Source organism: Lygodium microphyllum, chromosome 15 (genome assembly GCF_053477565.2).
Source record: "Lygodium microphyllum isolate KBCC chromosome 15, Lygodium_microphyllum_v1.1.10, whole genome shotgun sequence".
NCBI classification, from domain to species: domain Eukaryota; kingdom Viridiplantae; phylum Streptophyta; class Polypodiopsida; order Schizaeales; family Lygodiaceae; genus Lygodium; species Lygodium microphyllum.
The window spans coordinates 99,398,297-99,422,602 of NC_141149.1; the positions used below are offsets into that span (position 1 = coordinate 99,398,297).

Genomic DNA, 24,306 nt, shown 5'->3' on the forward strand with positions numbered 1-24,306 from the left:
GTACCAGAGCCCAGACGGGCATGGCACTACTCCTTCAGCTCCATTTCACTTTCATCTAGCTCAGCTTGAGCTCAGTCCAGCTCAAGACTTCATCTTCTACTCTTTTTTCTCACTGCCCTGTTTGGCAGCCACCATAGCCAAACCTGCACCTACCTGCCTTTGAGGCCTTGGATCTCCCAAACAAAGCAATATCTCCACATGCTTCCTTCTGGAGGATTGTTCCTAAACTTCCTACACTTCCCTCTGTTGCATAACAGTCCGACATTGGACTCCTATAGCTCCAGCATTGTCATTCTTCTTTGCTTCTATCCTGTGGCCACCATAGCCAGCCTGGACATACCTCTGATATAGGGCTGAGATCTCCCTCTACACGTCAAATTAGCTTATGACCTCTTCTTGGAAGATGTTTCCCAACATTAGGCACAAATCCCTATCACATTAATTGATGACATTGTTGCTCTCTGGCCCCGACATTAGAGAAATCAATTGCGCCTGTCTGATTTGCGCCCGATCTGATTTCGTCACTCTACTGCCCTGCACGCGACACAATCATGACGAGTACTATAGGGCTTTGATAGCCCATGAAGTAAGCTATCTTTCTATAAAAAAAGTTTTGAAAATCATCAAGTACAGCTCCTACAATCTGGAAAAAACCAGGCCCCTGTCTCAGAAACCCTAATTCCACCATAGCCAAAATCTCCCAAACTCATTTTTCTCTCATTTTCTCACTCCTGCCACTAAACCAAGCTAAAGCCTACTAAATCTGAAGTTCCCAGCATAAAATCAAGGAGGGGAAGATTTGGATTTTGAAGATCTTCAAGAATTTTGCAAATTTGGAAGACTCAAGGAAGAAGATACAAACATAGTGTCCATTGACACTCATCTAGTGCTCTTAGCACTTGTCTTGTGACACAACCAACTCTTCTGCTGCTGAAATCTAAGAAATTGGTGCTGATTTGCTATTGCTTCAGCCATCCAACATGGGAAAAGACTCTCCAAATGCTCGGTTCAAGGGAATCGGGTTTCACACCTGGCAAACCCGCATCAAGCTCATCCTGATGAAGAAGGGTCTCTGGGCCATCACAAATGGCAAAGAGAAGAAACCTCGAGATGTGGACCTTGCAGTTACTTGGCAGAAGAATGATGACAAGGCACAAGCCATCATTAAATTGGAATTGGATGGCAACTACATCCATCATGTGGATGTTTGTGACACGTCCCATGACACTTGGGATAAATTGGATACCTTATTTGGTGCACAGTCAAAGTCGTCTAAGTATGGTCTATTAATTGAATTTTTCCGACTTGATATGAAGCCTCATACATCCCTGGCATCCCATCCGAACTACATGGAAAGCCTGCTTACTCAACTTGTAGGGATAAAGCTAAAAATGGATGAAGATGTTTGTATTGGTGTCTTATTAAAAAGTCTGCCTCCTGCCTATGATAATGTATCAACCACTCTAACCAATATGCTTGATCCTCAACTTGTTGATATTAAAGCCTCTCTGCCAGAGGAAGAAAAGAAACTTAAAAGCAAAGAAGAGCCTAGCACTTCAAAGGATGAACAAATGTTATATGTCAACAACAGATACAGAGGTAAAAAGGAACCGCTCTTCTGTGACTTCTGCAAAAGGACCGGACACACTGAGAAGTTCTGTCATGCTAGAAAGAGGTCCCAAAAGGCCTATCTTGCAGCTGTGAAAGAAGAAGAAGACCATGGACCAAAAGAAGAAGAAGATGATGAAGATGAAGACCACTAGGATCGGAAGGACAAGCCTCATCAGTCCTTCTATTCTCATTACTCTGATAGACTGTTTTAAAAAGCCTTGTATTTCCTTGCCCTAATGCTTCCTGCCATAAGCTTTGTAAACTCCTCATGTAACTTGGCATTACGGTCCCTATACACTTTGTGAGGCCCCTGTTACAGCCTCTGGATGTCCATCATGTTTTGATGCCCACACTTAGCCTTTTCTGCGACAGCCTTTGGTGTCTACCATGTTTGTGGTGTGCCCACACTTTGCAGGTGGTTCTCATTATAGCCTCTACACACTTTGTGCCTTTCTAGTTGTGATTGAGGAGGGGTGTTGAGATTTAGCAATCACACTCACTGACAGCCTCTTTGTATGGAGCTTCTGGGACAAGGACATGCATGCTTACCTATCCCATATGCACAGTGGTGCCTACTACAGTTTCCTACTTTCCTATAAAGCATTGTACTTGCTTCCTTTTCTTAATGCAATGATAGTACTCTTTTCTTATCATTCAAGTGTCTATGTCATTGTCAGTCCTACACAAGATTGTGTTTATGAGTTCAAGTCTCAATCTTGAAACCTAATTCAGTTGTGTAATAGTTGTCTACATTGTCGTGTCAACATGAGTAGTATCTTTATCTTCTATCCTCCATAGCTTCCGCCTCTGCCATGCTCTAGATCCCGCATCTTTCACACTTCTATCATCATTTGTTTCTGTTTTTGCTAGATGCATAATTGCCTTGCTGCTTTTTTCATTTCTAATTTTAGCCTTCTTTTTGAAGCAATTTTTAAAATTGTGGCCTTTCTAACCACAATCCTAGTACTCTTTGTTATCACCAAAATTCCATTACCTATTACAATCTGCAACTTGTCCTCTTTGACTCCCCCTTTCTCAAGACTATCCTTCTCTATTTTCCTATGTATCATAACCTTGACTACGATCACCACCTTGGTCTCTACCATGACCTCTACCTCTACTAGTAGAGTAAAACACTTGTTTTCTCTTTGTTGAGAAGAAGAGGAATTCAAGCCAAAGTTATTCTCCTCAAGTATTAGTATAGAAATCAAGTCTGCAAAATCAGGGATATCATCCCTTCTATTCATAGATTCTCTAAAGCTCTTGTATTCATCTCCAAGTTCATCTAAGCATGCACACACAACATCATCATCATCAACTACCACATTGATAGATCCAAGAGTCTCCACAATACTCTTGATCTTCAAGTCATAATCATTCATGGACATGTTTCCTCTTTTCACTTGATATAGCTCTGACTTGATCTACAGTTTTTTGGCCTTTGTGTCTACTTCGAATAGCCTTGCCAGATTCTTCCATGCAACAATGAGGGTATTAGATTCCTACAAATAGCCTATCATGCTATCTGTGACACTGACAGGTAGCCAATACATGACTTTACTCTGTGTCTACTCCCAATCTTTCCTAGCTTTTACATGTTTTGTAGTAGCATTTCACATAACAACCTTGGATGCTACTACCAGGTTTCCTTCAATGTAATTTCAAACACCTTTGCCCTTCAAGAAATTTGTCATCATAAACTTCCATGCAGGATAATTGTTCTTATCAAGCTTCTCGCTAACAATTTGGTTGAAGTTGTCAGACATTTTGGCAAAACAAACAACTCACAAAAAAATTGCAATCTAAAAGTAAGTTGATACTATGTGCACCACAACTAAACATGCAACCTGTTTTATTAACTGCACAACAATAACCGCAATCTGCAATATGTATAGCAACACTAATTGCAACCTATGCACCTGTAAATGGTTGACACAACCAAACCTGCACTATATCCAACAATTATACTAATTAATGAAGGGAGGCATATAGAATAAGTAACTTTTGCATGAAGAATATCTAAATGATATTTTAATTCTATTGCTTATGAGACTGAGCAATATGATCGTAAACTTTGATTAGACCACTTGCAAGTCTTGAACGGAGGCTAAAATGACCTCAAATGCCAAAAATCAGAGTGGACAAGCCCTAAATGGCTTACCTACAGTATATACACTATTCTTCCTATTCACCAAGTTTCATTGCAATCAAATATTGCAACCTTGCTAGCCTTAAGAGCCTCTTGCAGCTATAACCTACTAAGGCAAATTGAGCAAGGTGGAAGAGTTTTTTACCCATTTCTTGATTACTTACTTTCTTGCTCTAATGCATTTACCTCAGCCTTTAATCGAGCTTCGTGTAACCATGGGATGACTTTGATACCATGAAAATAGACAAGAGGAAAGAGAAGTGAAGAGATCAAGAGCACATACACAAAAGAAATGGAGACTTGAGCACACAAAGAGATAAAGCTAAAATGTTCTTCTTCTTCTTCGACACAAAAGAACTAAGTCTATACCATGGTTCGTGTAGCCATGGGATGGCTTTGATACCATGAAAATAGACAAGAGGAAAAAGAAGTGAAGAGATCAAGAGCACATAAACAAAAGAAATGGAGACGTGAGCACACAAAGAGATAAAGCTGAAATGTTCTTCTTCTTCTTCTTTCTTCTTCTTTGACACAAAAGAAATAAGTGTATACCATGGTTAAAGACTAATATGAAGTACCACAACGTATATATATGTGGTCACTAAGTGTGAACTTGCTAAGGAAAAAAGAGGTGGCATAATAAATGTGCCATAACCAAGGACTACGTGGGTGTATTCTAGTTGTAGAATCACTGGCATATCCTCATGTTGGTCACCTAACATGCCAGTGAATAATATATTGCCACATCACCAAGACATGTATTGGATGCCAACTCATATAGAGCTCAACATCTCAACATGAAGATTATCATGAAATACTTGAATGGCAGTAGAGCTATATGCATGTGCTTTGGAAGGAAGGGTACATATGACTTTGGATATGTAGATGGTGATTTAATAAGGAATGTGGACATGTTCTATCTTCACATTCACAGTAAGGTCTACAACATATTAGAGTGGGACTTCATACTTTAGTCCCTCTTGGATATGGGTTTAAGTAGGACATTCATCAAATTTGTGTTTGTCCTATTTGGTAATGCCTCGACTAGAACAGTCAATGGAGAGGTTTTTGCTCCCTTTCCACCTAAACACTCTATAAGACAAGATTGCCCTTTGACCCCTCTAAATAAAGACACGATCTTTAATTTATTTGTGAATGAGACTAATGCCACTTTAAACAAAGTGACCCCTAGTCTATTGCTTCCTTCCAAGAATGCTTGTAGATCTTTTGTCAACTGGAATTAAGACCCTAATTAAGGACACCTCCACAAATATTTCTTCACCTTCATGTCCTTAAATCACTCTTTCTATGTTGTAAAAGTTGGGCATCTTCATCTTCAAGTCCTCTATATAAATTAGTAATTAGATTCCAAAAGCTAATGATCTCAAATGAAAAGGCTAACACAAAAGATTGTATTCATGCTCAAGATCAGGGTGACAAATGTCACCTTGGTAGGATTTACTTGCTTATAGTCATTCACTTTGAAAGTTGCTTTCCAACTCAAAAAGCATGCAAATTGGGTCTTGTCCATCATACAAGTGTTCTAAGCAATTGTGCATGACCACCTTATGGTCGAGATGTAACCACAAGTAAAGATAGTGTCACACTAGGCGACTCAAAGCAAACAAGGAATTGCATTGTCATGCATGCCTAAAGTTGATAATACACATTTGTGGAACCATAGGACCTCGCATGCTAATATGATATTTAGAATATATGTGCATTATATTGCAAAGTGTTTGTAGCATTAAGATCAATATATCATCACTCTTGGATCTATAAAAATTTGGGCTCAATTAAGATACCTAGGAGTGCTTTATAAAACATGGAAAGGAAAATCTTTGAATGAAATGATGATCAACACCCATTGAATGGAGGAAGAAAAAGAAGGAAGTTGCTTCCAACGCAAACGCAAACGTGGCATAGGAAAGGGGCATTTGATGGTTTGGTGATGCCATTTGATAGGGGAGAGAGAGAGAGAGAGAGAGAGAGAGAGAGAGAGAGAGAGAGAGTGTGTGTGTGTGTGTGTGTGTGTGTGATGGTAACTAGAAGTAGGGTCATGTGTAGACCTAAAGGACCTTCTACATGTCAAATAAATTGGTAACTAGAAGTAGGGTCATGTGTAGACATAAAAGACCTTCTATATATCTAAAAAATTGGGTTTGTGTGATGTGACATGCCTTTTTTCCTTCTTACTTACTAAATTTATACTTGCTTTTACTTTGAAAGTCAAGTATAAACTCTATGTGTGACACTCTACTTGTGGCACGACCCTAGCTCTGAAAAAGAAGTATATATACTATTCATGAGAGAAAAAGATGTAAACAAAAGAGAGATCCATGGAATCCCACATGTATTGTTTGGTATGGATTCTATTTTGTATACATCTTCTCTCAGGCACATCTTTTTTTCTCACCTAGGTACCATTAAGAGACTCTCTCCCTCTCCCTCCCTCTCTCTCTCTCTCTCTCTCGGCCTCCCTAGTGTATACCTCTTACTCACAACTAGATATCATTATAACACACACACACTCTCTCTCTTCCCTTGTCATTATCTTTGCAGAACAAACTGCATCATCTCCTGCCAAAACCTTCCTTTGCACTGCAAAAGAAGGTGCTAAAGGCAGGGTTCTCTCGAGTCTGTCTGTTAAGAGTCGAGACACACACACACACACACACACTCACTCATCTCACTCACTGAGTCACACACACACACTCTCTCTCTCTCTCATATATTTGTGTCTGCTGCAATAACAGAATCCACCACCTTCTCCTCCCCTTTTCTCCACTTCCTTGTATCCTTTTTGTCACTCCCCACCATGATTTTATCACACTCACAGTCACATGCTCGCTCGTCTCTCTCTCTCTTTCTCTTTTGCCCTTTTCCTCTGTCACACATATATGTTGTTTGTTTGCTTGCCGCCTCCCCTTTTAAAGAGATTACAGCTAATCCCTTTGTCTGCTTTTGCCTGCCCCGCTGCCGCATCCACATTTCTTGTGAGGGGACAGAAGAGAGAGAGAGAGAGAGCGCGCGCGCTATGGCGGAAGCCTCACATCCCCAATAGCCGTTGTAAGTGCCTCTTTGATGATCATTTGATGTCCCCTACCTTCAATCTGGCTGTCAATTGGCGCCTCTGAGTGGCAGGAGAAGCACCAGGTCTTGAATAGCTTTCAATTTTGCCTCTAGAGGAGCATCCATGGCGGACGCAGTGGCTGCACGCAGCAGGCGCGGGCCTGCCTCTTCTTCGTCCCCTGCCGCGAACGCCATCGCTGCAGCTGGAAATGCTCGCAGGGACACCTCCAGGCCCCGCAAGGTGGTCGAAACTGTCAGCACCGAAGGCACATGGTGCTGCATTGCACGCTCGTCTTTGCCGTCCTCCCCGACCACGCCGTCGCGCCTCAAATCCAAGGAGCTTCGCAAGCTGTGTGCAGAGGACGATGAGAGCGAGAGAAACGGCAAGCCCACGGGCAAGGAGAATCGCAGCAGCAGTCGAAATGCAGATCCTGCCATCATCACCGCAAACCCCAATTCGGCCGATGATGCAATTGCCAGCAAATCTGAGAAAAAGAGAAGGTCTGGGGAGCTCCACAAAGCAGGAGAAGTACTTAAAAATGGTGAGATAGCTGCTCTCATCAAGCAGGGTTTTATCGGTGGAGTTCCTCTTGAAAGGGGGAATGGCTCCCCTTTCAAGATCAGGCTATCCCCTGGCAGAGTGTCACCTCTAATTGATACGTCGTCTTCACCTGTGCATGTCGTATCGGCTCCAAGCTACGCCAAACTCAACACCATCCTCACCTCGGGTTTCCTGAGCCAATCTTCGCCGCCCATCGAGAAAACCCGGTCCTCTCCGACGCTTTTTGAAATGATGGTGAATGAGCAGGAAATGCAGGACAAAGTTCTACTCAATGCACCCCATCTCTCTTCTCAGCAAGCTCATGGCAATTCAAAGCAATTATCCTTGCAAGAGAGAATAATGTCTGCAAGCAGCCCGGGCAGCCAGTTCAATGACCCTTTCTCGAGTGATCTCAGGCTCATTTTGAGCAACAGAGAGGGTTTCAGTGTCACTCTGAACCTGCACGTGCAGATTCTGGCCGTACATAGCCGTTTCTTTGCTGCCAAGCTGTCTGAAAGATGGTCCAAGCCACAGTCTCAAGGACCACATCTTGTCGAAATCTCAGATTGTGAAGATGTCGAAATGTATGTCGAGACCCTAAGGCTTATGTACTGCAGAGATTTGAAAAGGAAGCTACTCAAGGAAACTGTTGCCAGAGTATTATCCATTCTCAAGGTAACAGATGCACAGAAGGATATCATTCATGCCTTGTTACTTCAGTCCTCGGTGTTGGCAAATTTCACTGAATGTGACACTCTTATTCTGTAGTAATATGTGACACACCTATTTCTCGGCAAGACGACACCCTTATTCTGTAATGAGATGCAGCTTCCTCTGGTCTTGGAAGCATCCCACTGTCGCAAACCTATACACTTAGTGTAGTTACCAATCTACTGAATTAAGCATAACTGATAGAAAGCCTTTGCAAGACCCCATTAACGCCAATGACCATGCCTGGGTACTATTACGTAACATTTCTTTAACCTCCATGTCATTGGCTAGTGTCAACATGACGGGCTTGGGCACTATTGCACAGCATTCCTTGTTCCTCTATGTCCTTGACCGTAGTGTCAACGTATTGATAGCTGGTGTGCTGGTTCTCATTCTTCTATTTTAATCATTTTACATTGCATTACTGCTGTATGCTCGAGATGAATTGCTTCTCTGTATTAGGTCTTGGATTATACTTCTCTATGTCTCCGATCAGATGGTTGATCATCTAAATTTTCAATTCCTAACCTCTAAAACTGGCTGCTGTGAGACTTACTGTAGTTACGACCTTATCTGTGATTTTCAGATCTCTGCTGCAATTGTCTTTGAGGCGGGGGTGCTTTCTTGCCTTGAATTCCTTGAAGCTGTACCTTGGGCAGAGGAAGATGAGGACAAGGTGGCATCTTTACTGTCTCAGTTGCAATTAAGAAGCATTGGAGCTGGAGAAGTATTGCAGAGGCTTTCAACAGAAGATCCTGGCGCCTCACAAGACATCTTGGTGCGTCTTGTTCACTTGGTAACAAGGGGTACTGATGAAAAGGCTAGACGGGAAATGAAAAGCCTAGTGTCAAGAATGCTCCGAGAAAATGCTGCTCAAGGGAAAGATCCTGCTGATTTAAGCAAAGAGAGCCTCTACCAATCATGCCATGTCTGCCTTGAATCTCTTCTGCATCTCTTCGCACAGGCCTCAAGTGCCGATTTCATTTCTAGGCCAAATGACGAAAGAGGACTGCTGGCAACACAGATAACACGCCAAGCAGACAATCTGAATTGGCTAGTGGACATTCTAATTGACAGACACATAGCAGATGATTTTGTTAGGATATGGGCGTTTCAATCAGAATTGGCTGCATTGCATGCACAGATTCCAATAGCTTATGGTCGCTATGAGGTAAGCCGACTGACTGCTAGGTTGTGTGTAGCAGTTGGCAAAGGCCAAGTTTTGGCTCCGAAAGAGATACGGTTTACACTTCTGCACAATTGGCTGCAGCCGTTGATCGACGACTTCGGCTGGATGCAAAGGGCTTGCAAAGGACTAGATAGAAAAGTTGTGGAGGAAGGCATCAGCCAGACTATTCTAACCCTTCCTCTCAAGCAGCAGCAAACCATCATGATTGCCTGGTTTGATCGTTTTCTAAAATCTGGAGATGATTGTCCAAACCTACACAGGGCCTTTGAGATCTGGTGGAGGAGGACATTTGTCAGACCTCAGATTGAAACACTAACATCACCTGACCAGCCACTTGTACAACAAGCAAGTTCTGCAGACATTTCTTAAGCTAGATGTGTTTCTGCTGGTGTAGAGAGCTGTCATGGAAGCTGTAAAAGTTTGAAAAAATGTGGAAGAACCCATAGCTGAACTCGGTATCATCTCTACAATGGGACTCTAGTCCAAAAATGCAAACGGGATAAGAACCCCTAAATATATATTTGCATCAAACTTAGAACCATTTGTGCCATAATACATCGCTGGACACAGATTCAGGAAATACATGTGGCATATTCAAGAACATTTTCCTTAAGAATATTCTGACCTAAGTTTGCATCTATCATGACCGTCACAGAGCTGTACTGATCTGCACAGAGTGTTCCTCAGTATTTTACTACCATTGTAAATGACCCTTTCTTTAATCATGCTGTCTGCATGCATAGGAGATCTGTACTATGTTATTGGCAGCTGTGCTGCAGTGTGTCTCTCTTGGAGTGTATACTTGGCTTGCATACAGTTTTAAATTTATCTTCTCACTGTTTTTACTACTTGAACAGCAAAATTTGTGATTGAATGTGTTTCCTGCAGCATGTTTGCAATGTGGTGTTAATTCCTTGAATTGAGAGGGAATGATCCACCCATTTGGGTGACAATTCTTCATATGCTACTTGCTTACCTTGGCTTGAAGTATATGTTGGATAACGTGTGTGTTAATAAGCAAAGACTATAAGCAGAGTTCTCTTTGGTGATACCTTCATGGAACCTTGCAACATTGACTCGGATATTCTTGTGGGTAAAACTCAATGGCACTCACACAGATAGTGGAGATTATGAAGGACGAATTGACTTCTCAATTATCTATTTCTTAAATAAAGTGCTAACAAAATCACAGTGGTGCCATGCCCAAGCAGTTTCAAGAGTCTGCTGCAAGCAAAGGTAGCTACGCCATGTCCTCTTCTCTTTCAAGACTTTCACAAAGTTTGGTATGACTTAAGCCTAGAGAAGCATTATTTGCTCATTCTTACTAGTATTTTGGTAGAAGGCTTCAAATTCAAAAGCCGTCTCAAGGATGTATCCAAGGACTCATGTACCCATGTGCATAGCCACACACTTAAAACCACTTGGCCTGCAGCAACACCAATTAGCATGAAAGAGAGAGACTTAGGAAACGAGAGAAAATAGAAAGAAGAGAGATAATGAGAATGCAAAGGAGAGAGAATTTAAAATAGGAGAGAAGGGAGCGAGAAGGCAGGAAGCCATGACGGATGTTTTTGTCCTAAAAAAACGAAAATTAAAGGATTTACCACAAGGGGCTACAAAGGGGCGAGGAGAGGATACTTAGCATAGACATAACTAAAGATTGCCTAGCCTCAAAGAAACCTCTAACAAATTACAATGGTAAATCGTTGCTTCATTCCTTAGGTCTTCCATGCCCATATCCAACATACTCTTGATTATTGCCTTATCATTCGTACATTTGAACTCATGGCCATGCATAATCTCCACCTCGCGTTTGGAATGAAAGCTTTTTCTTTTGCAATGTTCCATTGAAGTGTATAAGTCATTCTTTGGAGTAGAAGTCAATAGAAAGTTGGTTGGCAAGTTGGTTACAGTTTGTTTAGCCTCATTTGTAGGCCTGCAATAAGCATCTTGATATGTGACATTGAGAGAAGGGTATGTAGAGATTCTTGGGCTGTTTGTTAGCAAGCTCGATCCCCTTGAAATTTCCTAAAGTTGGCACTGATATGCATTGATACCTTGTTGTTCCAAACCGTGAATAGTAGGCTGAATGTTAGATGCTATGGTAAACTCATAGTTTTCATATTGAGGCTGCTCTTTCTTTCCATATTCCATGTTAGCTTGGAATAGCTGAATTGACTGCATCCCGCATTGACTGTTTGGAACCGTTGCAACCATGCTTGCATCCATACTAGCTTTGATTGGCTGAAGTGGTTGAAATACTTCAGTAGGTTTAGGCTGAAATACTTTTGACTTCATTACAATGTTGCTGCTCATACCAGTGCTCATCATACCCATATCAATGGTCCTGCTGCTCATGATGCATATACCATTGGTCATATCGATGCTCATGATAACTACCTTGCTAAGAATAGGGTGGCTGAAGAAATATTGGCTCATATGGAGCTCTTAATGATGGTTGAAATGGTGTCGTCTGAAATGGAGTTTCATCCATGTCTACTTGAAGCATTGCCGTTTCTCATTCTCAGCCTTAAGGACTACTACCCATCGGTCAATTTGTCAAGAGAATCCTTCATTTGTGACCCAATTAGGACCATTTTATCTATCTTTGACATTAATTCATTGTTCTCTTTGCATTGCTACCCTCTTGCCTACACAAACTAGCATTAAATGCATTTATTTTAGAGTGACAAAATTGAAAAAAGGGCCTGGAGCTATGAGCCATGACTAAGTTTATCTGGCACGTCGTATGGTAATGCATACACGGCTTAGTCTGTCCCTACTTTGCATTAGTTTTCCTAGTTGAGTTGGCAAGTCAAATGACAAGCATTGATGCATGATGAAATTTTGGCTGTTCTCAGCATTTAGACGGACCTGAAACACACAAGCTACTGGTCCATGCTGGTTGTCCAGAGAGTCATATTTAAACAAGGCAAAGACCTTCCTAAAATACACTAGTGAGACAAGCAATATATTGGTTAAAACAGGCTCAAACAGAATGACCTCGTTTGGAAAGGGGTGGGCCTGTTAGTCTAAGTTGTCAGTCTAAGTTGTGCCCCAGATAGGGTAGAAAAGGAGTCTAACAGTATGCTGCATGTAGATGAGGGTAGTGATATATCTTTTCAATTTTGAGGGCCGTCACAGGCAGTGCAGGCATTGGAGGCCATTGAACGTCTTCAAAGTTCAGTTGATACTCTAATTGTGATACCAAATGATAGGCTACTCGATGCTGCACTCTGATTGTAACACCAAATGATAGGCTACTGGAGGTTGGTCAAGAACAGACACTTCTACAAGAAGCTTTCCTCTTGGGAGATGATGTGCCAATGTGTACAGGGCATTTCTGACATTATCACCGTCCCAGGACTAGTAAATGTGGATTTTGCAGATGTGAAGGCTGTAATGACATTATCACATCAATGGCATCTCCTCTGGCAAGGATCGGTTCTTCCTCCACTCCCGCCATCAAGACATCCTTGCTTATAACAGGACAGTAGGATGTGAAGTCTTATCTGAGCTTCAGCACAAGGAAAGTTCCTGCCGAGGCTGCTGCAACTCATCAGGAATCTCTTGCTGCAATTCACTTCTGATTCAAGTAACGTCTGCAAAGGAAGTCCTTCTCGCAGAGCGCAGGAGAAGGAGAATCCGCGGCAATCGATAATCCAGGCAATAGATAATCCATGCACTCAATCATGACAAGCCGCCAACAAAATGATGGAAGGATGTATGCTAAGCTCTTCGGGAACTAAGAAAATCCACCAGGCTGATAGCCCTAACCCGCGATCATAAGATAAGGAAAACGGCCGCAACATTCAAGCATCCATGGGAAGGCCGGCTCTCTCTCTCTCTCTCTCTCTCTCTCTCTGTGGCCCTATTTCTGGTACTCGAGATCGAAAAGCCTGCGATCAATACAAAAGCGACAAGAACGATGGAGATCGAGGCCTGGTTATGAGCCAGGGCAACTGGAGAAGACGAAGGAATAAGAATCCGATGACGAGCTACAAGATGAACCTGTAGTGGCGATGGCTCCAAACTTCAAAGCACCAGAAACATTCAATCAGAAGAAACGAAGGCTTCTTCTCCTCCATACACTTGTCAGAGTAGGCAGACCTCATAAACAAGGATGTCTTGGTGGTGGGAGTTTGCCCTCTTCTAACTATAGTGAAGGCCCCTTTTCAACTTTGCATGTCAAAATGACATAAAATTGATCCATGAGTTGCTAATCTAGCCTTGATGCTTCCAAATTTGTCCAAAGCTCATGTGAATGGCTCCAGATTTGGTGATTGCCACCTAAGAAGACCTGCTAGTCATTGCCATTCACAATCCATACACTATACTTTGTTGTACTGTGCTAGAATAGATTGTCGGAGAGAAAAATATGAAAAATGGACATGTAGATTGATTGAAGGTAGGTCAAAGACTGGAGCTTTAATTATTACCATTTGTAAGAGAGAGACTTAGAAAGGAGAGGGAAAATAGAAACAAGAGAGAGAACGAGAGTGTAGAGGAGAGAGAAAGATTAGAATAGTAGAGAGAAAGACAGAAAGAAGGGAGAGAGAGAAGGCTGGAAACCATGAAAGTTGTAGGAGAAATCGTCAAAAGGTGAAGGAGACTCCTTCTATGATTCTATGATAATGAAAAATGAGTCCCTTACATCTTATATACTTGTGCTATTGTGATAATAATTATTCATATAAATATTCCTCATTTTACTTCATGACATGGTAGCATTCCATGCTTGTGATACAAGCACCTATTGCAATTGGATATAGTTGGATGGGGGTTGTGCATAATGAAAATGTAACTAGGGAATTTCCACACGACATTCCTCCTGATTAATCATCGTCTCAGACGTATCCTAAAGACTAGGCCATACACATGTGAATTCTACTTACACAAGTCCATGGAGTAGAGGTTACAACATGTTGACATACTTGGACATGGTGCAACTCTTATAAATTAGTTAGTCCACCTACTCGAGTTAGCTAGATACTTCATAGCTAGATAACAATTAGTTAGACATATACTTTTTTATAGCAGGACATCAATTAGTCCACCTACTTGAGTTATCAGATATCTATCTAATGATATTTCTAGTTGGCATGTTCACACTAAGGAATCATTGATATATTATATATGTTGTACTCTCTCTTTATTCTTAGTAGAAGACCATCATAGTGGAGAAGAAGAAGAAGATGAGATATTAGGGTATTTGGCTACCATCTTGTATTCATTCTCTGTGTGTTCTCTCTCTCTCTCTCTCTCTCTCTCTCTCTCTCTCTCTCTCTCTCTCTCTCTCTCTCTCTCATTTCATGATATGAGAGCAGCATCCAAGCGAGGAGTTATGAGCCACAAAGTATAAGAGTCTACCAAGAAAGCTTTGCTATGGAGTACACCTGTGGAGATGTTTCTCATATGATATTCAACCAACAAGCCATCTTCGTGAATTTGGAGTGCTCAAGGGAGCATATCAGACCTTTGATCAAAATCTGTGCAATCGAATTCACATTTTGGACAAGTTTCAACCGCCCGTCCCTTCGAGAGTTAGAGATTGTTTGTGTGCGAATCTGGTAAGATTCAAGAATTCTTCAAACCCCGTCATTTCACAATCATGTTGTAGGTGGAAAGTGTGATAAACAATATTTATAAATTGTTAGATGTAAGAAGTGTTGCTTAGGATATACTTATGTATTAAGTTCATTACAATTGACAATTCACCTAAATTAGTAGGTTATTAATAAAGGAAATCTTTTAGATTTTGCTACATAATGTTTGAGGGGTTTAATGAAATGTAGTGACAATCTTAATGAGCATAACTTCCATACTTTGAAAGTTCAAATTGACCAATTTCTTTATGGGTAAAGGTTGTTGGAACTACATTGAAGGAGATAATGCTAATGCTACAAAATTATGATAAGGAATAGAACTAGGATACTTGAAAAGTTATGTATTGGGTTTCTATTAGTGTTCTAGACAATATGATTGGGCATATATAAGATGTAGACAACCATGTAGGAGCATCGAATAACTTGGTCAAGCTATTTAGTATAAATACCAAAGCTAAAAAGTTACATTTGAAGTTCGAGTTAAATAATATCAAGGATAGTGATTTGTCTATCAATGACTATGCATTGATGATTAAGAGAATCGTTGAAGCTCTTGGATGTATCAAAGTATAGGTTGATGATGATGATATAGTGTCTGCATGTTTAGATGGTTTGGGTGAGGGTACAAGAAGTTTCGAACCTCCCTCAATACAAGAGATACCATTCCTGATTTTACGGATTTAATATCTATGTTTAAATTAAAAGAGAAAAACTTAGGTCTTACTACATCCTCATCACAAAACAAGAATAGTTCAGAATAGGTGCTCTACTCTAACACAAGTAGAGGTAGAGGGTGTGGTGGTGGTCGATATAGGCAAAATCAAGGGCAATCTTATAAACCAAAGGAGCAATCACATACATGTGGTAGAGGCTAGTCTTGAGGTTGAGGGACCCATGGAGGATGTGGCAGATAGAACATAGGTTATGATAACAGAGAATACTATAATTGTAGTCAAAAAGATCATATTACACATGACTATCCAAAAAAGAGAAGAGGTAAAAATAACATAAATGAGAGAAGGCAACATAATAATTATGGATCTACTAATAATCAAGATGATAATGAAAAATATTTGTTGTGAAACACATGATTAATGCTATAAATGCAAATGCATCAATAGTGAGTGATTATACATTGCATATGGATTTAGGTGTCTTTAACCATATGCTATCCTGTGGAGAATGGTTTAGAGAAATAAAAAATCCTAAAATGGGTGGTTTTGTGAAAATAAGTGGCAATTCATCACATCCTATTGCTCATATTGGGAGTATTCCATTGTTTGTGTAGGATGAAAAAGTTAAGTATTTGGTTAATGTGCTACATGCGCCTCTAACATTACAAAGAATTTGGTTTCTATTAGACAAGTGGTTGAGTAGGAATGGTAAATAAAGTTCAATCACAATGAATGCTTTGTAGAAGATGTCAAGAATTGATGTAAACTAGTTACAAAAGGCAAGTGTGTGGGAAGAATGTTGACCTTGGATGTGTGACAAATCAGAGTTGGAAGCCCGAGTGTGCACAAGAGGGAGAGAGAGAGAGAGCTCAAATACAAGAAGAAGATCTTGCTTAGTAAGTTGCTCAAAGGTACAACTAGTACACTCTCCTCAACTGTGAGTGTGTACTTTAGGCTGTTTATATAGCCTCTGGAGAAGTTAGGGTTAGGGTTTCCCCTTGCTTCCCTGTCCTCCAGTCCATTTACACCTAGCTACCCTTATCCTCTCTAGTATAAGGAGAGTTCCCATGCTTACTTCTCAACAGGTTGTAACCGATATAAAGGTTGCTATATTTGCACAAGGTGTATGAGTTTTGGCTCATATCGACATTGGCATAAATACATCGGCCATCTAAATATGTAGCAGTTGAAGAATATATAGTCATGTGAAATCATGATAGGCTTACCTAAATTTAAAGTGGTTGATATGTAGAAAGTCTATGAAACATGCCAAGTTGGAAAATAGACAAGGCATGCATTCCCTCATGATAAACATGTAACAATGAATTTATTTAACACTCTATATTTAGATGTGTGGGTTCTTATAAATACTACATCAATGGCTAGATGTAAGTATTGTATCACTTTTGTTTTATGATGAGAAATTTATAGGCACATTTCACGAATGAGAAAAGTGCAGTGTTTTCTTACTTTCAAGATTTTAAAAATCAAGTTGAGAAACAAATAGGTGTGCAACTAAAGAACCTTAGGTCAGATGGAAGGGGAAAGTACCTCTCCAATGAATATAGTAATAATTTAGTAATTTTTTGAAATGTTATGGAATTTAGAGATAATTCACACACAGGTATACTCCACAACAAAATGGTGCTATTGAAAGGAAGAATAGGAATATTGAAGAAATTGCATAAGCTTTAATAGTGGTTGAAAATACCACATTACTACTGGGTTGAAGCTATCTCTACAACCATGTATATTATGAATAGGACTTCCACTGCTATAGTGCATGATGTGACATTAGAGGAGATGTTTATTGGTAGAAAACTAGATTTGTCACACATTAAAGTATTTAGATGTATTACATATGTACTCTACTTAATGAGCTAAGAAAGAAGTTGGATCCAAAAGCCAAAATTTATGTATTTGTTAGCTATTCCCTTAACAAAAGGATTAGAGGTATTATAATCCAACTATACACAAGATATGGGCGAGCAAAGATATAGTATTTTATGAGAAGTTGATATACTACTAAAAAAAGAGATTATTACAAATGATGTAAAAGAAAAGGTGGTTACAAAAAATGTGGGTCCATAATTGAGTGGGCCGTCATCTTCTAGTAGATCTATTGAAACACCATGGAGTGGTAGGTTGCATGCAAATAACACTCCTATAAATGCATAAAAAGTGACATAAAAGAGAAAAGAAAAAGTGGTTGGGCCACTTAGTGTGTTAGATGTTTCTGCAAGCTATTTACATCTAGATGGTGAGTTTGATGGCTTGGATCAAAGTATGGATGAGGACTTTAGTATTCTAGTTGTTTGTACACTTGGTGTAAGCAAAGCAAGAATGACGTTAAGGAATCACAAAGTGCTCCACTAGTGTACACGTCAATGTGAGTAACGTATCCTATGCATAGATTGACACGTGATAGTTGTGTTGCTCTTGCCACTATGCGTATATAGCAAATGTTATAAAATCAATTGAGCCTACTTGTTTTGAGAAAGTTATTGGTCATGTGCATTGGGGAAAATGACTACATTGGATGTACATCAAACTTGGGATTTAGTGCCATTGCATGAGGGAAAGAAAGCTATAGGCTAAGGTAGATTTACAAAGTAAAGCATAATAGAAATGGAAGTGTGAGTAAGTATAAAGCAAAAATTGGTTGAAAAAGGTTATGCACATACTTATGGGATTGATTAGGTGTGATCCTTGCCAGATGAGATGCCATTGATGATGCCTCATACTCAAGAATGAGACATGACCATATCCTACTGTCCTGTTATAAGCAAGGTGATGGTGGGAGTGGAGGAAGAACCGATCCTTGCCAGAGGAGATGCCATTGATGATGCTTGACACTCAAGAAAGATAAGATGGTCATGTCCTGCTGCCCTATTGTCCCATCCACCCTAGAGGATTTAAAGAATGAAAAGAAATACTTGAAAAGAGAGAAAGAGAAGCTTCAACTTTATGAATAAGATGCCATGATTGATGGTTAGTGCTTGAAATAGCAAGTAGCGATGCTATTCATTTATAGATTGCTTTGCTGGATATAACCAAATGGCTATTGAAGAGGAAGATAAGGTGAAAACGACATTTATTACTGTATTTGGTACCTTTGTATATCATGTGATGGCATTTGGATTATGCAATGCACTGGGTTCTTGGCAACGCACAATTGATAAGAATTTTGGTAATATTTTCCCCGAGGACCTGAAAATCTTTATCGACGATCCGGGGCAGCCACCATAAAGGAAAGAATGCTGATTACTTTAAGGAAGTGTTTTGAGCATTGCAGGTAGTTTTACATTGCTCTTAACCCAAGAAAGTGCATCTTTGGAGTGCCCTATGGACTGCTATTGGGTCATTGTGGTTAGTTCAAATGGTAAAGCGATCGATGCTGAAAAGATAAAGGTTATTGTCGCTATGACTCCACCACATACTCCTAAAGAAGTGCATAGCTTTTTGTCATTAGTGGGATATTATCGATGATTTATTAATGCACTGGCAGAAAGAACGTTGCCACTGACGAATCTATTATCTTTTAACTATCTGTTTGTTTGGAGTGATCCTTGTTAAGTATCCTTTGAGGATGTGAAGCAGGAATTGGCAAAAGCACTAGTCCTGAAAGTACCCAAAAGGGGTGAGTGTTTTGATATATTTTCAGCAACCACAATGCATAGCATTAGTTGTTGTTTAGCCCAAATCCAGGAGGAGAAATGGTATTATCCAATAGCATTTGCTAGTTGTAAATTGGGGATATTCAAACTTGATTACACCTACATGGAGAAATTGTGCCTTGGGATGGTGTTTGCGACCAAAAAGTTTAGGAAATATATTCTCTATGAAAAGGTAGTATTTTATACGAAGGCAAAAGGACTTACATTGTTACTAAACAAGTTACAGTCGCCTGATCGCTTAGCGAAATGGCTGATTACTTTACAAGATTCTGATTATGAAATTAGGAGTAAGCCACTGAAGTTACAAGGCATCATTGAATGTATTGTGAATTTGGAGGAACCAAAAGAAATCTTGGCTAAAGTTAGTGATATTGAGGGACTGTTCAAAATTGATACGGCCTCCATTCCATCTTGATATGCTACTATAACACACTATTTATCCATAGGAGAGACTGGAGCCACTTTATCAAAATTAGAGAAGAGGAAAATTAGACAGTAGGCTTTGAAATTTTCCTTGATTGCAGGAACACTATATCGGCCGAGTGTTGATGATATTTACCGCCAATGTGTTATGCTTGATGAGGTTCCGTTTATCTTGGAAGAGTGCCATGACTCTGCTTGTGGAGGGCACTTTGCTGGGCGGTTGACTGCACAAAAAACTTTAACAGCTGGATATTGGTGGTTGTCCATTTTCCAGGATTCATTTGAGTATGTCAAGAGATGTAATGTATGTCAAAGGCATGACAATATGAAGAATAGGAAGTGCCCACTCAACTCCTATTATGGCTATAATACCATTCGAAAAATGGGGGATCGATTTTGTGGGTCCTATTACCCCGTCGTCTTCTACACAAAAGAGATATATCATAGTGGCAACAGTGGTCAGAAGCATGAGTGACGAAGAAGGACGATGCAAAGGAGACTACTAGCTTCTTGCTTGAGCAGATTATCTATCGATTTGGTCCACCAAAGGAATCAGTGTCGGACCGTGGAACCCATTTTCTAAATAAGGTGATTAAGAGTAGCCTGACTGCTAGCTTCCTGCTTGAATAGATTATCTATCGATTTGGTCCGCCAAAGGAATTAGTGTCGGAATGTGGAACCCATTTTCTAAATAAGGTGATTAAGAGCCTAACTGAAGCATGGCAAATTAAGCACAATAAGATGACTCCTTATAACCTGCAGGTGAATGGACAGGTTGAAAGTACCAATAAACACCTTGTGGGTATTCTCTCAAAGATAGTATCAGAGAAGAAACGAGACGCGCAATTAACCATTCTTTAGGAGACGAAGATGCACTCTTTGAGCACTTTATGAATTCAGCACACCTGGATGAGCTCAAATTTCAGAGTTTGTTACACCAAGAATTGGCTAAGTGTCAGATGAAGCAGTTGCATAATTTAAAAGGAAGAAATATACCTTTAAGAAAGGACAATTAATTTTATACTATGATGCATGTAGGGAGCTTTATCCAGGGAAACTAGAGCATAAGTGGGATGGTCCCTACAAAATAGTCAGAATAGGGAAAAATAAGTCCACAACATTACTAGCCGATATACAAGGAGTGGAGTTAAAAAATAAGGTTAATCTTCATAAGATTAAACCTTATTATCTCTAAATACATTAATGAGAATTATGCCTTTTAAGTCCATGCTTGGATGATCTCGAACCTACAAGAGGAAACATTGGTGATGGGGTGGCTAATTTCTTCCTTGGAACACCCATACTTGGAGCAAAGATATCATTAGGGAAAGCTTATATGGTGGATTAAGGGATATAAAATCATTGAGCAAGAGGATGGATCATTTGTTTGGGAAATCAAAGTCTTCTATTGTCACTGCTTATGAATTTTGACGAGTATTCCTATTATATTCAATGAAGAAGATGGGATGGAGCCTTTGTCGGTACATCTTCTAAACATGCTAAATTTTGATTATCATAATTACGAGTAGAGGTGATGATGGTTGGTTGTGTGAATCCATCGTGGATGTATACATTATACTTTGATGGAGCGTCCAGGGGTCCCAACAAGAAAGGGAGTATATGCTTGGTTATTAGGGATCCCCAACGTAGAATCATGATAAAATTAGCTATCTACATTGGGGTAGGCCTTACTAGTAATATGGCAGAGTACAAAGCTTTAATTATGGGATTGAACATTGCGAAGAAGACCGGTATTCGTCAATTGTTAGTAAAAGGGGATTCCCGGTTGGTTTTGAACCAATTGAATGGGATGTACATAGTACGGAACCCTATTCTTCATATGTACTATTGTGCTACCATGAACCTAATCGATGACTTTGAGAGAGTGTCTCTTTAGCTGATTCCACAACATTGAAATCAGTTTGTTGATTCATTAGCCAACTATGCATATGAAGAAGACCTCTTTTCCAATTGTGGTCCTAGTTTAGATATATTTATTGATGACGAGACATGACCCGATCGATTATGGGGACTTTTATTAGAATATGCTCTATATGACAAGCAATGGTTAGTATGGGTGATGCAAAGAGTAGTCGAGACCCATTTGCCTTTATTATATTGGACCCATAGGTTGGTCAAATGACACTTTATGCGTATGCCTCTTGCTATCTATGCAGGAGATATGGGTCACAATTTAATGCATTTAGTTTAGGGCATGGAGCCCAAATTTCTCATTGGGATGGAGCGTCTCATTGTCTATCAATGTTAGTCCAAGGAGGTTTTTTTATGAGTTACATTGCTATATTCCTTTTGGCTAAGAAGACAGAGTTTTAGATGTAGAATCTTATATCTCTTTAGGCCAAGAGGGCCAGTTCATTTGTTGCGAAATGTTATATCTCATTAGGCCAAGAGGGCCTTGTGATTGTTTGGTGTAGGTACTTTTAATCGGTTTCTATTTTAGTGTTGTACCAAACAGCTTTGACAAAGTGCTTGGAGAGAGTCGTTGTTTCCTGGGAGCTTTTGATGGCCAATCTAGGTGGTATCATCGCCTTTCTGAGATTTTTCCCTTAAGCTGCTTATATGTATGTATTTGTGGGGGTTTTATTTTATTTGATTGGGGACCAAAAATTCATGGCATGAAGTCCCGGGGTTTAGCATTAAAGAGCCGTTTTGAGGAGCTCTGAGTGACCCTGTCTTACTAGCCTCTTAGCTAGCTATTTCTAGGAGCTTCTATTAGTGGTGAGACAGCTAGGGAAGCATGCCCAAAACTATATGATCAAGAAAGAAATATCTTAAGAAAAACTAGTATACAAAGGTGTGTAAAAAGGGGTTCTAACCCCTAGCAAATAAAAGCTAAAATAAAAAGGAAAAAATTTTCCTAGATTAGTTGTCTATCGCCTTGCGAAGGCCTGGTAGGTTCCTAGGGATGAGTCAAGACGTGGGGTCGATGCCTTGCCCTTCCTTGGGGTGACATCTTGCCACAAAAGAAAAGAAAAAGGAAGGTTGGAGCGAAAATGAAAGTGAGCGCTAAAAAATGATTGTCACCTTGCGAGGGCTTGGTAGGTTCTTGGGTGCCGAGACGGGTGCCAAGACCGGACCCAAGGCCGATGCCCTGTTCTCCTTGGATCACTACGCTCAACTCCCTCCTTTTTACATGCCCAAGTATCAGGTTCTGAAGGAATGAAAGTTAAAATAGAAAGAAAAAAATAATAAATCAATAAGATCAAGCTATAAGAGTCCTCGCCTAGTGGGAGATCCTGGTTCGGTGTCCTTAGTTAGGTAGGTAGGTTAGATAACCACTTAGGATGATTTCTTTGATATTTCTTTTTAGCTAGGTTGTGTTCGAGCAGTTGGTTGACAACTGACTCTTGACCTCTTGATCAGATATTGCTTAGCTTCTCCCTCATGGATTTCATGCCGTGATTTTTGTCATGGGGAAGGGTGAGAGCTGTGATATGTGTTGTTGTTTCTTTCTTGTCACAACTTGATGCTTTTTGTGGTTATGTCTATGCAAATCAGTTTGTGGATTTGATGGGCTGAGTCACCCTATCTCATGGGAGCTAGATTTTGAGACATGTTTTTGAAGTGTTTGAGCCCATTCTTGGAGTGAAATATTATGTTCCAGTCTGGGGCTCCTAAAATTGATGTGGTAGTGAGAACCTTTTTCAACTCCTCATAAGTGTGTTTGGCACTCTTTAGCCCACTCAAATATAATCAACAACTTGTAGAGTGGTCTAGCAATCAATGTGTAGTTTAGAACAAAGCGCCAATAGTACCTTGTGTATCTTAGGAAGCACGAAACTCCCTTATAGTTGGTTGGTGGTGGTAAGTCAAAAATAACCCTGATCTTTGAGAAGTTAGTGGCAATGCCATTCTTGGACACCACATGCCTTAAGATGCATTTGTGTTTCACCCAGAATTGGCACTTTAGGGGGTTCAAAGAGAGATTATAGAGCCTACATTATTCAAAGATTGTGGAAGCTTTTCTAGGTATTTTTTCCAGCTACAGTGCATGCATAGATCATAACACATACTTCTAGGTAACCTAAACATGCCCTTAAAGACGGTGCACATTAGATGCTAAAAGGTAGCAAGAGCATTCATTAGTCCAAACGACATGACTATGTATGCGAATACACTCCATTCTGTGGCAAAGTTGTCTTATGCTTGTCATTGAGATGTGCTTGGACTTGGTTGTAACCTAAGAAGCCATCTAGGAGACTGTAGGCCTCTTTTCTTACTACTCTCTCAAGCATGTGCTCCCTATAAAGGCAATGGATAATTATCTCTTTTAGTCGTAGCATTGACTTTCTTATAGTTCATGCACACTAGGATTTTTCCATTCTTCTTCAAAATGATCACAATGGGTGACACTCAATCTATGTGCTCAATCTCATAGATAAATCCAGCATGCAATAGCCTATCAGCCTCTTCCTTCACGACGTGAGCATGCTTTGGATTCATCAGGTAAGGTCATTGCTTTACTGGCCTTGTGTTAAGAGTCATTGGGATATTATGCATTGCAACCCTCGGATCAACTCCTTTGAGTTCTTCTAAGGACCAGGCGAACACGTCTATGTACTCTTGCAAGAGAGCAATAAGGTCGACCTCTTCTTGCTTAGTCAGGTTGTTAGCAATAGACATGGGTCAAGG

At 40.2% G+C, this 24,306-nt stretch overlaps 1 protein-coding gene across 1 annotated transcript; it reads left to right on the plus strand.

Annotated features, from left to right (window-relative positions):
* Positions 1–6,258: 6,258 nt before the first annotated feature.
* On the plus strand, positions 6,259–10,132 carry LOC148024813 (BTB/POZ domain-containing protein At1g63850-like). Its single transcript, XM_087694455.1, has 3 exons — positions 6,259–6,829; positions 6,947–8,048; positions 8,671–10,132. Exons 2-3 carry the CDS (start codon positions 6,957–6,959, stop codon positions 9,640–9,642), a joined length of 2,064 nt encoding a protein of 687 aa, XP_087550581.1. The 5' UTR covers positions 6,259–6,829; positions 6,947–6,956; the 3' UTR covers positions 9,643–10,132.
* Positions 10,133–24,306: the final 14,174 nt, after the last annotated feature.

What these genes read in the sequence shown, in the direction of transcription:
- LOC148024813 (XM_087694455.1), top strand. Translation starts at nt 6,957, where the DNA reads ATGGCGGACGCAGTGGCTGCACGCAGCAGGCGCGGGCCTGCCTCTTCT. An exon ending in GAGTATTATCCATTCTCAAG is followed by an intron (nt 8,049 to 8,670) that starts GTAACAGATGCA and finishes TGTGATTTTCAG; the next exon opens with ATCTCTGCTGCAATTGTCTT.